The 13,241-nt window shown below is 43.4% G+C and overlaps 1 protein-coding gene across 5 annotated transcripts in view; it reads left to right on the top strand.

Moving 5' to 3' along the window:
* Positions 1 to 13,241, top strand: part of LOC126379120 (tau-tubulin kinase homolog Asator) — a 161,828-nt gene that overhangs the window by 62,204 nt on the left and 86,383 nt on the right. For 2 of the 5 annotated variants that reach the window (XR_007568260.1, XR_007568259.1), the window contains exons 21-31: positions 79 to 216; positions 1,181 to 1,340; positions 1,421 to 1,587; positions 2,621 to 2,762; positions 3,513 to 3,609; positions 4,300 to 4,374; positions 5,392 to 5,455; positions 7,355 to 7,481; positions 8,428 to 8,542; positions 9,132 to 9,300; positions 10,104 to 11,538. Coding sequence is in view for 3 of the 5 variants with exons in the window: in XM_050027734.1 (XP_049883691.1) it covers positions 79 to 216; positions 1,181 to 1,340; positions 1,421 to 1,587; positions 2,621 to 2,762; positions 3,513 to 3,609; positions 4,300 to 4,374; positions 5,392 to 5,455; positions 7,355 to 7,481; positions 8,428 to 8,542; positions 9,132 to 9,300 (1,254 nt within the window). In the remaining 2 variants the exon portion in view is untranslated. Of the gene's footprint in view, positions 1 to 78; positions 217 to 1,180; positions 1,341 to 1,420; positions 1,588 to 2,620; positions 2,763 to 3,512; positions 3,610 to 4,299; positions 4,375 to 5,391; positions 5,456 to 7,354; positions 7,482 to 8,427; positions 8,543 to 9,131; positions 9,301 to 10,103; positions 12,322 to 13,241 lie in introns of those variants that run through there. The other 3 variants (XM_050027734.1, XM_050027736.1, XM_050027735.1) reach the window with 2 other exon arrangements.

Here is a 13,241-nt window from a genome sequence, read left to right on the forward strand (position 1 = left end):
GCATTCATATCTTCTAAATAATCACTAACTTTATAATAACCTTTTTTGTAACGTATTTGGTTAACACCCCCCCCCCAGTCCCCCGAGCACCGCTGCCCCCGCGCCGTGTCGGCGGTGTCATCGTCGTCGGCGGCGCCGCGCAGCCTTCTTGCCCACACGCACTCCACCACGCACCAGACGCAGAAACCAGCTGATAAGCAGCCGCCGCCTCCCCAGGTAACATAAATCATTCTTCTTCTTCTTCTTATCGTGTGGGTCGTGAGGTAGAATACCAACCTCATCAACCCTGGTGTCAGGGTTATAATTGAGCCGCCAAAGGCCCCTGACATGGCTCATGTAACGATTACTCACTTACATCAGTAAATAGTAACCGGGACCAACGGCTTAACGTGCCTTCCGAAGCACGGATCATCTTACTTTCGGACAATCAGGTGATCAGCCTGTAATGTCCTAACCAAACTAGGGATCTCATAAATTATTATAAATGGATGACACACATACCGGGTGAGAGCCTTCAGCGCTCCCCATTTGTCCGGCCAAGTAGTTAATGACATCTGCGGCAAATCTACAATAAGTCACGTCACACATGACTGACATTACGATGACACACAATAACAATACAAAAAAAATAGTTGTGGCATCGTAACTAAATCTTTGAGGGATGATTCAGACCATGATTCTGAGTTGATATCAAGTGAAATCCGTCGCAAAAGTATGGAACTGAAAATAATTTAAAAAACACAAAAAAAATATGAGTTTTCTGACAGGAAATCCCACTTGATATCAACTCTGAATCATGGGCTGAATCATCCCGTATATTATTGATTATTTAATATTGATGTTTAAACGTCCTTAATAAAATGGATCGTACTCAGCCAACACAAGCACCCACACTTCACACCCATACTCTCACTAGACAAACTATGCACAACCCACACTACACACACACACTATACACACTATACACACCCACTCACACACACTTTAATTTTTTTATATATTTTCTTTTTCATGTGAATTATTATTATAATATGTGTTACCTGCGCGTATCTTTAAATTCAAATTCAAAATATTTATTTCGGAAATTAATCCATATTTTGTTAGTGACAAAAAGCTTAACCTAGTATTAGTAACAGATTCAAAAGACGACAACATAAAAGGCGTTTATTATTTCCCGCAGCCAACAGAGCCGAAGCCGCCGCCCCCGAGCACCCAGCCGGCGGCCCCGCGGGCGCGGCCCGCCGAGCAACGCAAGCGCTCGTGCCTGCACATCCCGGGGATCGACGCTTACCCCAAGCTGCAGCCCAGCCTGCCTCGCTGCTGGACCCTGCCCGCCATAGGTGAGATTTAGTAATCAGAATTTCATAATTTATCTTGAACCTAATACACGACCCAATTATTCTTTATCGTATGCCCCCAGGGTCCCACATCCGGTCGCTGCGGCCGCCGCTGCTGCAGCAGGCGTCGTTCGACGGCGCGGACGGGTCGGCGCTGCGCTACCTCGTGGACGTCATGCGCGGCGTGGCGGCGAGGGACGCCGGCCCCGGCAGCGGCCCCGCCCGCGGGGCCCGCGCCTGCAGCGTGCCGGTGCGTACATCTGGCGCCTCACGCCTGCCATTGTACTAATCACATTTAACATGATTTCTGATATCACATTAAACCTTTGAGGTGGAAATCAAACTTAATATATCCTAGTTGGGAATGCAACTTAATATACTCGACTTGGGAATGCAACTTAATATACCCGAGTTGGGAATGCAACTTAATAAACTCGACTTGGGAATGCAACTTAATATACCCGAGTTGGGAATGCAACTTAATAAACTCGACTTGGGAATGCATCTTAATATACTCGACTTGGGAATGAAACTTAATATACCCCAGTTGGGAATGCAACTTAATAAACCCGAGTTCGGAATCGAACTTAATATACCCGATTTGGAAATGCAACTTAATATACCCGACTTAGGAATGCAACTTAATATACCCGACTTGGGAATGCAACTTAACCCTACCAACTTGTGGTTACCGGGGTACTTTGCTTTATTCGGATGCACGACAACATCCTGGTTTAAAGTATGTTAGTATGAATTCCCTATCCGTCCACAGGGAAGGCCCGTGCCCCAGCAGTGGGGACGTTAATGGGCTGATGATGATGATGAGTATGAATTCCAACTAAATATTTTCGTTCTTGTTATCGTGTCGATGGCAAACTAAATGGTAGGCCTAGGGGACATCTCGTCCCAGTCTTAAACTGGGCCCAGGGACGAGTTTGCCCTTTTCTAATTTGATAGTGGGTAACTGGGCCCACTATGATTCAGTTGTTGGGACGATTACACCATTGATTATTTTCTAGGGGTTTTACGTGATGCTGCCTCGAACAATGGGAAATAAGACACAAGTGTAGGTACATTTGTTAATATATATTTTTAGTATCGGCTCAAAACTTGGCAACAAGTATGGCGCTATCTGCAGCGATGTAAGATATTCCATTGTTTGGGGAACAGTGCCGCACTTGCACTTGTCCGAGCCAACCACAAAATGAACAAAATTTCCCCTTCCCCCTACCTGAAAAAATTGTCCTTATGTGTTCTGTGTTTGATCGATCCGTTACTCGCAGAGTCTATCCTGTTCATCAACGAGCACCCCTCCCCGCGCGCCCGCCAAGCCGGAGCCGGAAGGGGCCACCGTGTCCAGCCGCCTGGAGATCCGTGTCCGACCCCCGGACTCCGCTAGTCCGGGGACTGCGGGGATAGACCTTGGTGAGACCTCAAATTCAAATATATCTTTATTCAGTAGGTAACATAGTTACACTTTGAATCGTCAATTTTTACATAACGAACGTCTCATCCGCCTAAAACTACTGCAGCTCACAACCTGTATAGCCGGGGAAAAGAAGCTGCAAGAAAAACCTCGGCACAGGGCCCTAGACGTTCTTTAAAAAAAATAATTAACATAAAATATTGTTATACAATTGAGTAATTTAGCTGCCTGATATCAGTTCTCAGACAGTTAATCCCATGCATTCATATCTTCTAAATAATCACTAACTTTATAATAACCTTTTTTGTAAAGTTTCTGTTCTGTGTTATTCATACATTACATAAAACGTAAAAGCCTTACTTAAGTTTCATACAAAATTACATACAGGGTGACACCGTAACGAATACTGAGGGGGATGATTCAGACCATGATTCTGAGTTGATATCAAGTGGAATTTCCTCTCGTGATAAATTTTAGTGTTTTTTCTTAATTATTTTCAATTCTATACTTTTGCGACGGAAAATTCCACTTGATATCAACTCAGAATCATGCTCTGAATCATCCCCCTCAGTATTCGTTACGGTGTCACTAATACCAGGGTATTATTATTTGTTTTAGGTCATAACATAGTAGTACACTTCTGGACTTTCGACCAAGGCACCCACTGCTAAACCCACATTTTATATTTTAAACGGCATGAAAGTAGCTTCACCCACTTGGTCAGATAATTTTTTTAATTTTTTTTTCAGTCAAGATCCATTCGGTGGTGAGCGGTGGTGAGCCTGCCAGGAACCACGATGAAGCTTCGATATACTATGACGCAACTGAGCACCAGAGGGACAAACGGTGAGAAATACTTCAAACTCTTGATACTATTAATAGTATTGCTGTCTTCTTCTATCGTGTGGGTTGTATGGTGGATTACCAACCTCATCAACCCTGGTGTCAGGGTTACTATTGAGCCGCCAAAGGCCCCTGACATGGCTCATGTAACGACTACATACTTACATCAGTAAGTAGTAACCGGGACCAAAGGCTTAACGCGATCAACCTGTAAATGTCCTAACCAAACTAGGGATCACAAGGTGATTTTTGTGGTATGTCCCCACCGGGAGTCGAACCCGGGACCTCCGGATCGTGTGCGGGATCTCAACGCGCACGAGAGAAGAACAGAAAGCTCGGTGAGGTGTAGTGTGTATGTGCGTGTGTATACAGGGTGTTAGTGACATCGTAACGAATACTGAGGGGGATGATTCAGACCATGATTCTGAGTTAATATCAAGTGGAATTTTCCGTCGCAAAACTTTTTTTTTTTTTAATTTTTTTTTTATTATTTTTTTTTTAACTAATGAAAATTTTGTGTTCTTTTTAATATTTTTAAAGAGGGATTTTCCAGGCGACGTTCTCCAATAAAAATACAGATGGCGTTGTACAGATTTCACTTCGTTTAACCTTGATATCAACTCAGAATCATCCCCCTCAGTATTCGTTACGGTGTCACTAACATTCTGTATATTCTATTCTATTTGTTTGCAGGTCCTCTACACGTAGTAATGAGAAAAGCCAGAGTCCGGCCGTGGAGCGCACGCGCCTCGAGTCTATACCCGACAGGTGAGGTGGACTTGCTAATTTATTTGTGCTGATCTTCTCTTCTTCTATCGTGTGGGTTGTGAGGTGGATCACCAACTCCATCAACCCTGGTGTCAGGGTTACTATTGAGCCGCCAAAGGCCCCTGACATGGCTCATGTAACGACTACTAACTTACATCAGTAAGTAGTAACCGGGACCAACGGCTTACGTGCCTTCCGAAGCACAGATCATCTTTCTTTCGGACAATCAGGTGATCAGCCTGTAATGTCCTATAATCAAACTAGGGATCACAAAGTGATTTTCGTGTTGTCCCCACCGGGATTCGTACCCGGGATCTCTGGATCGTGAGCCCAACGCTCAAACCACTGGACCACTGAGGCCGTACGCTGATAATTTTCTAACTTTTGAACTTCACATATGAAAGTCGTGATATAAGACAATGCAGGTTTTGAGAACATTCCGTTCGATTTACATAAACAGCCTGAATACGTCCCACTGCTGGGCACAGGCCTCCCCTCAATCAACCGGAGGGGGTATGGAGCATACTCCACCACGCTGCTCCACTGCGGGTTGGTGGAGGTGTTTTTACGGCTAATAGCCGGGACCAACGGCTTAACGTGCCCTCCGAAGCACGGAATCATCTTACTTTTTCGGACAATCAGGTGATTCAAGCCTGAAAAGTCCATACCAAACAAAGGACAGTCTCACAAAGTGATTTCGACAATGTCCCCATCGGGAATCGAAGCCGGACCTCCAGATCGTGAGCCTAACGCTCTAACCACTAGACCACGGAGGCTGTTAGACCACTAATAGACCACTAATACTATAAAACCTATTAGTAATTAGCCATTCGCGTAATTTAAAAGTCATAACTTTAGTGGGTCCGTTTTTTAATTCATCAGGTTATTTATTTATTTATTCAGGTATCTTATTGTATACTTTTATGCGCATGTTATGAGGACTCTCTAAACAAAAGTGTAGTTTTTGGTGTAGGATTTGCGTGGTGTGCTTATAATTATGGAGTGTCGTTTGTTCAGGAGCAGTCCTGTGGTGAAGCGAGACCCGACAGGCGCCGGCGACGGGTCGCAGAGTCTCAGAGATGTGAGTATACCTAAATTACTAAATCTCAGAGGTCTTTCTTTCATCATCTCCATACCATTTTCCCGTTTCTCCCAAGGTCCACTTACTGTAGACGACAGGTCGACATGGCAATTCTCTAGTGACGTGACGTTTTCAATATCGATATATTTTTATTATTAATAATTTAATATTTATTCATCTGAATCATCTAATGTATCGCTACAAAAACTTAAAGAATCTTCGTCACTGGTATCTCCGACTTTTATAATAAAATCTTCCATTTCATTTTCCATTCCCATGTCTTTTTCCCAATATTCATTTTCAAGGTTCTGGACATGTTTTTCGAAATTGCTCCAGTTTTCTGCCGTGACTGACAAAATTGCATTCGTTGTTATCTCTTTAAGCTTTGTCAAAGACAAATCGCTCTTTATATTGTGTTCCCTGACGAAACGTTTAACGGCGGCCCAGGCTAATTCAATAGGATTTAAAAGTAACAATTATTTTTCCGTTCAATGTCACAATTTTCTAACACTTTTCTAGCTAGTTCTCGAGCTTGAGAGTGAATTATTGGCTTTTTTGCTTGAACACGCGACGAAGATGCAACCGTAGCCATTTTTAAAACACAATAGTAATAAATTATGTGAGCGAGATTATAATCGATAAACGCGGTCGATACGGACTCGTGCGACACTAAGACTAAGACGCCGCGGGGACTGTGCGGGTGTGCGGGGCGACCCCGCCTCCGCGGCTCACCTCATGCCCCCATTGCCATGGCGACCTGTCGTCAACAGTAAATTACTAAATCTCAGAGGTCTTTCTTTCATCATCTCCATACCATTGTCCCGTTTCTCCCAGGGTCCACTTACCTAACCTGAAGTTTTGACACAGTATTCATGTGTTATGTCTGATTGTGAAATTTCATCACCAGCCCATTAACGTACCCACTGCTGGGGCACGGGCCTTCCCTATGGATGGATAGGGAGATCGGGCCTTAAACCACCACGCGGGCCCAGTGCGGATTGATGGTTATTAACGACTGCTAATGCAGTCGGGACCAATGGCTTAACGTGCCTTCCGAAGCACGGAGGAGCTCGAGATGAACTTTTTTTTTTGTGGTCACCCATCCTATGACCGGTGTACGGTCTACAGCCGCACATTGCACTTTCAGCACTTTTGTCACGTTTTGTAATAATTAGGTCATTACACGTCAGTCCGCATTTAGCAAGCATTCCGCGTGTACTCATATCACTCTATCATATAGCATTAATTACGTATCAATTATATTACTGTGTACTTACGAATAAAAGGAACTATTTTAGTATCAGTGAGTTATCATTCATCTCTACAATCAACAAGCAGTAAAGTGTGTATGTGGCTAGCGGCCCATACAACCGGCCTTTGCGAAAGTTGCTTAACTTCAACAATCGCAAACCGAGCGCGTTTACTGCTGCGCCACCGAGATTGTGAAATTTAGTTCTGTGCGGCTTTTTGGCGGGAAACGGGAACGGGACAGTTGCTTTCTTCATTGAATAATCTAAATAATTAATACGAAGTGGTGTTTTGTGGTTAATGATCGCATTAAGTTAGTCGGAAGACATTCGCGAGTGTTATTATATTGGAGTATTCAATAAACAAAGTGTATCTGCCTATTTTCGCTTCGTGCCGGGAAGCCGCTTCATAACTCGAAAGTTTATGCGGACTTTTGAGTTAATTCGTTTGGGGTTCGGAGTAGGAGTCTACTCCGAGGGTGGGGGCTTAGGTTTCATCATCATCACCTTTCATCATTTCATCAATCATCAAGAAAAAAATACGTAAGACATGGCTGTATGGGCATAGTTCCCTTTGCCTTACCCTTCGGGGAAAAAAAAAAAAATTAGTTCTGTGCAATAAAGTATATTTGATTGGATTTGATATTTCCAGCGGTCGTCTGGTAGCGGCGCGACGTCCCGCATCCCGGTGGCGACATCTGGCGAGCATCGCCTCGCCAAGTGCGCCTCCTGGAGTGGGGATGGGCCTTTATCCCCGGACGTGGCCGATCTTACCCCGGGCAAGTGGCATTCTTTCTCAACATAACGTCAAGCCTGTGTCCCCGAAGGGGTAGGCAGTGAACACGGACTGTGTTGTTCGCACTTACGTGTCAGACGACACTCGGTAACAATTCTTCTCTCGTGAGAGTTGCGAGGTGGATTATCAACCCCATCAACCCTGGTGTCAGGGTTACTATTGAGCCGCCGAAGGCCCCTGACATGGCTCATGTAACGACTACTTACATTAGTAAGAAGTAACCGGGACCAACGGCTTTACGTGCCAAAGCACGGATCATCTTTCGGACAATCAGGTGATCAGCCAGTAATGTCCTAACTAAACTAGGAATCACAAAGTGCCCACTGGGTTCGAACCTAGGACCTCCGGATCGTGAGCCTTGCACTGAACTAGTGGTTCTATTTAACAGTATGAATGTTGATAGATCCCAGTCCACCCCTTAAGTGATATAGCGTGACGGATCGTCTTACTTTCGGCCAATCTGGTGATCAGCCAGTAATGTCCTAACCGGGATTCGAACCCGGGACCTCCGGATCGTGAGCCCAACGCTCAACCACTGGACCACGGAGGCCTTGTGCCGATATGTTATAACATAACATAAACTGCCTATATACGTCCCACTGCTGGGCACAGGCCTCCCCTCAATCAACCGGAGGGGGTATGGAGCATACTCCACTACGCTGCTCCAATGCGGGTTGGTGGAGGTGTTTTTACGGCTAATAGCCGGGACCAACGGCTTAACGTGCCCTCCGAAGCACGGAATCATCTTACTTTTTCGGACAATCAGGTGATTCAAGCCTGAAAAGTCCTTACCAAACAAAGGACAGTCTCACAAAGTGATTTCGACAATGTCCCCATCGGGAATCGAACCCGGACCTCCAGATCGTGAGCCTAACGCTCTAACCACTAGACCACGGAGGCGATATGTTATAATGTATTTTTTTTAACAGCCCTCCGTCGGCGGCGGCAGAACGCAAACGAGAAGTACGCAGTAGACCCCGCTCGGGAATTGAACCTGCGTTTCGCTAGACCACGGCACCGCACCCCGCAGCAACACCACTCTAGGTACAATCAAACAGCTAAAGTTCAGTCACCGAGCCCAGCGAATTATTTGTAAACAGTGGTGAAATTATGAACCATTAGTGTCATAATCTTCTTCTATCGTGTGGGTTGTGAGGTGGATTACCAACCTTATGTGGATATGGTGGATTTCAACCCTGGTGTCAGTGTTACTATTGAGCCGCCAAAGGACCCTGACATGGCTCATGTAACGACTACTAACTTACATCAGGAGAATTAAAATGGCGACATCGAAGCAATTCATCTGAGAAAGCAATATTGCTGTTTGACATTTGTATGCATTGCGCACTTACTTTTATATGGGCAAATGCGCAAAAGATTACCAACCTCATCGAAGCCCGACCGCCTACGGAGATCAATTATAAATATTTAAATGCTGTGCTCACATGCCCGCTATGTGCGAGGATATTTTCCAATAATATTGGCTATTAAGCCACACGCGAGCACATGAACGTCGGAGTCGTAGCCGAAATCGGCTGGATCACATCATCATCATATACATATCATCAGTCCACCTCATAACCCACACGATAAGATTTGTCCGGCCACGTGGTGAACAAGCGCCCGTCCCCAGGAGCGGGTCCCGCGGCGTGCCGGCGCTGCTGATGTCGTCCCCGCCGGCGTCGGGCGCGTCGGGGGGCTCCTCGTCGTCGGGCTCCCCTCCCCCCGCGCCGCCCCACGCCCCGCACCACCACAACGCCGCGAGGGCCCGCCGGTTCCGGCCGCTCTCCATAGCGCCATAGGTGAGTACACATTCTAATATCGCCATCTCACTCTAGCAGGGTCGGCGTAACATGTATTCCTCTTAATAATCCAGACATTAAATAATAATAATACACTGAGGACTTATTGGTGCCAGTTAATTTGAGGGATATTGGTGCCAGTTACTCTGAGCTTTTTGGTGAGAGTCACTCTGTGAAAATATTGGGGCCAGTTACTCTAAGGACTTATTGATGCCAGTTACTCTGAGGACATATCGGTGCCAGTTACACTAAGGACATATTGGTGCTAGTTACTCTTAGGAACATTGGGGCCAGTTATCCAGAGACAAAATTGGTTTCAATTACTCTGAGGACTTATTAATAATAGAGTAATTTACTCTGACGACATATTGGAATCAGTTACTCTCGAGGACTTGTTGGTGCCAGTTACTCTAAAGAATGTTAGTGCTAATTAGTAATAAGGAATATTGGGGCCAGTTACTCTGAGGACTTGTCGGTGCCAGTTACTCTAAAGAATGTTGGTGCTAATTAGTAATAAGGAATATTGGTGCCAGTTACTCTGAGGACTTGTTGGTGCCAGTTACTCTAAAGAATGTTGGTGCTAATTAGTAATAAGGAATATTGGGGCCAGTTACTCTCGAGGACTTGTTGGTGCCAGTTACTCTAAAGAATGTTGGTGCTAATTAGTAATAAGGAATATTGGGGCCAGTTACTCTGAGGACTTGTTGGTGCCAATTATTTCAAAATATGTATGTATGTCAGGGACATATTAAGGACTCGTTAGCCCTGGCGATAAAAAACAGTATTCTTTTTTTTTGTTCCAGGAAGAAGCGGTATTCTACGACGGTTCGGCAAAGTTCTGATGTTAAAGTAAACATGCATAATACTATATAGTCGAGTCGTTTCTACTCGAAAATTGTTAACGTTATAATCTACATAAGACATGCTTTCCTTACGGAGTGGGCAGAGAAGGAGCACGCTAGTTAATGGAGAGAAACATATATTTATAGTCACGTCTCTTTCCCTAGTAGTTCACCATTCCCCTCGGCGGTTACCGCTATCGACCCACTAGGCTTCCGAATACATCCCGCTCAGGGGCGGTACTGAAAAGTATCTGCGTCCAAAGGACGTAATATACGATCCTGAAACCCGATTACTCTAGCCATAGAGGCGGCCAATCAGCTCGCGACACCAAACACTTCAGAACCCCGATACCGACCGCGCCGGCGTGGTCGACGATTTCCCTCATTGAGCGCTTATCGCTATCGGCCCACTAGTCGATTAATTCTTTCAAATGTAACCCTCTCAGACGACGCCCTAAGCCGAGGTTCTCGCCCAACTGGGCACCCTCAGGCCTGTTGTCTTAAATTTTATGCCGGGTGAGAGCTCTCAGCGCTCACCATTTGTCCGGTCAAGTAGTTAATGTCATTTGCGGCAAATCTACAGTAAATCACGTTAAAAAGAATGATATATCAACTCTTACAAGTCCATTTTCTATCAGAAACAGTCTTAAGACGTCCCACTGCTGGGCACAGGCCTCCCCTCAATCAACCGGAGGGGGTATGGAGCATACTCCACCGCGCTGCTTCATAATAAAAAATATTTTTAAGTAATATCTATCACTGTGCTACATTTTCCATTTTCTTCACGCTATTTGCTCTTCCAGGGTAGTCAATAATACCCTAGCTGTATGATTGAAGATATTTTTTTCTTTTCGGTGCTATCTATAACATATCTTATGTAGATTATAATAAAAATAAAATTTGCTATAACGAACTGGGAAAAAAAAGAATTTATTTCTCATGTAAAATACTAATTATTTATTTAATTTTTAATAACTCATTTAATTTTAATGTAAATTTTAATTATATTAAGTTTGACAATTTTTTTTGGTTCTGTATAGCAAATTTAAAAAAAAGATGTGATTGATACCTCGAGTAGCTATGAACCTTATTTTGTATGTAATAAGGGTGTTAATAGCGCGTACGGTTATATCAATGTTTTCCAAAGGTATATACGCCTATTAGATATTATTCTTCACGCTTAAACACTTGCAGGCTGGACAGAACAAGTAATAAATTCACCTTTTAAGGTTTTTGGTGCTTGGCGCGTATTGAAATGTAATAATATTCAACATACATATAAAAAAGTCACGCCCGTTGTCACTAAAGGGGTGGGCAGAGCCGCAATTCAACTTGCAGCCAACTTTAGATCAAATGTACAGTCTTCTTAGTAAAAACCAAGGTATAAGAAAACTAGGTATGCTCAATCCTATGACAAGCCGCCATTGCTAGCCCATTGATGACGTATGTGTTACCATTCAATTGGTATCTCCAACATTCCAAGGACGCAAATTTTATTATTGGAAATTAAGTGAATTACTGACTAATGTATTCAACTATTACTTGGCATATATAAAAATCATTAAAACTGTATGTAAATCGTTTACTAAAATTTCAAAATTGCCTTGAAAAGTGAATTAAAAACATTGGACGTGGGTAATTTATTTTTTACGAAATGGCAACGCGGGTTCGGATGACGTCAGCTGGGCTAACCTTGAATTGTTAGCTGTCACTTTGACCATAACTGGTTTTCTTATACCATGGTAAAAACCGTATGGGAATTCGTTCGGTGGTTCTCGCCGGCATAAAACAGCGCTCCCCATCTGTCCGGCCAAGTGGCGAACGAAGAGTGATTCCAGTAGTCGTAATATCTGAAGTGATAATGATACTTTGCATAATTTATTGAAGAATTATAATATTTCGATCTCTGTAGGTAGGTCTTGCCTTAAAAGCTTATAGCCTCGTTGATGAGTGGGATTGGGTTACCCACACGATAGAAGAAGAAAACTAAGTATAAACCTTCACGCCCGCAGTCTCTTTAGGGGTGCACATGCCAGCCACAAGGCACCATATTGGCATTAAAACATCCGCTTACCTAACCTGAAGATTTGACAGGTCCGGTTTTTTACAGAAGCGACTGCCTGTCTGACCTTCCAACCCGCGAAGGGAAAACCACCCCAACACACGTTAGGTCACATACGAAAAATGCATTTCTCGGGAATGTGGGTTCCCTCTCGATGTTTTCCTTCGCCGCTGAGCACGTGATAATCATTTATGATCCAAACATGAATAAAAAAATTTTTATTCGCAAACAGAACAAATACACATATACAAAAAAAATCCAACAAGACAAAGCTACAAACAAAGCAACGAAAGTTAGGATGGTTCAAAACGATGAAAACTGCTTGCTTGTGATAGTGAGGTTAATTAAAACAAAATATTTTTTGAAAGAAAACAAAAACCCTTATTCTTCAATATTACTAACTAAATAATTAAGTTTTCTTTGGAAATCAGCATAATCGAAACAAAAAGTATAACTCAATAAGATTCGCCCGATCCCGTCAATCTCGAATGGAATCTCGTCATACTATGCTTCGGGATTGATCTCGAAAAATTATACGAGATCTCGCGAGATCGGGATTGCATTTCCGATTTAAATTAGTTAATTTTACCAAAAAAAATACACTAAATTTATTCTTATAATACTCTAAATAAAATTGTCTTAAGATACATACATAACTTCACGCCTACTATTCGTATTGGGGTGGCCAGAAAACAACTTTTAGCCACTTATGAAATAACATGTCACCCAATCTCATTCAATCCAAATTGAAAAAAAAAAGTTATTTTAATTAATTAAAGCAATGAGGTAGCTAAAATCGTAATAATGAATTTGAAATTGTCAGTAGTCGATGCGATAATAGTAAGTTACATCACGCTATGTCACTTACGGGGTGGACTGGGATCTATCAACATTCATACTGTTAAACAGAACAACTAGTCCAGTGCAAGGCTCACGATCCTTATGTCCCGGATTCGAATCCCGGTGGGGACACATCACAAAAATCACTTTGTGATCCCTAATTTGGTTAGGACATCACAGGCTTGCTTACTACTTAC

The sequence above is a fragment of the Pectinophora gossypiella genome, chromosome 28 (assembly GCF_024362695.1).
Source record: "Pectinophora gossypiella chromosome 28, ilPecGoss1.1, whole genome shotgun sequence".
Classification (NCBI taxonomy): domain Eukaryota; kingdom Metazoa; phylum Arthropoda; class Insecta; order Lepidoptera; family Gelechiidae; genus Pectinophora; species Pectinophora gossypiella.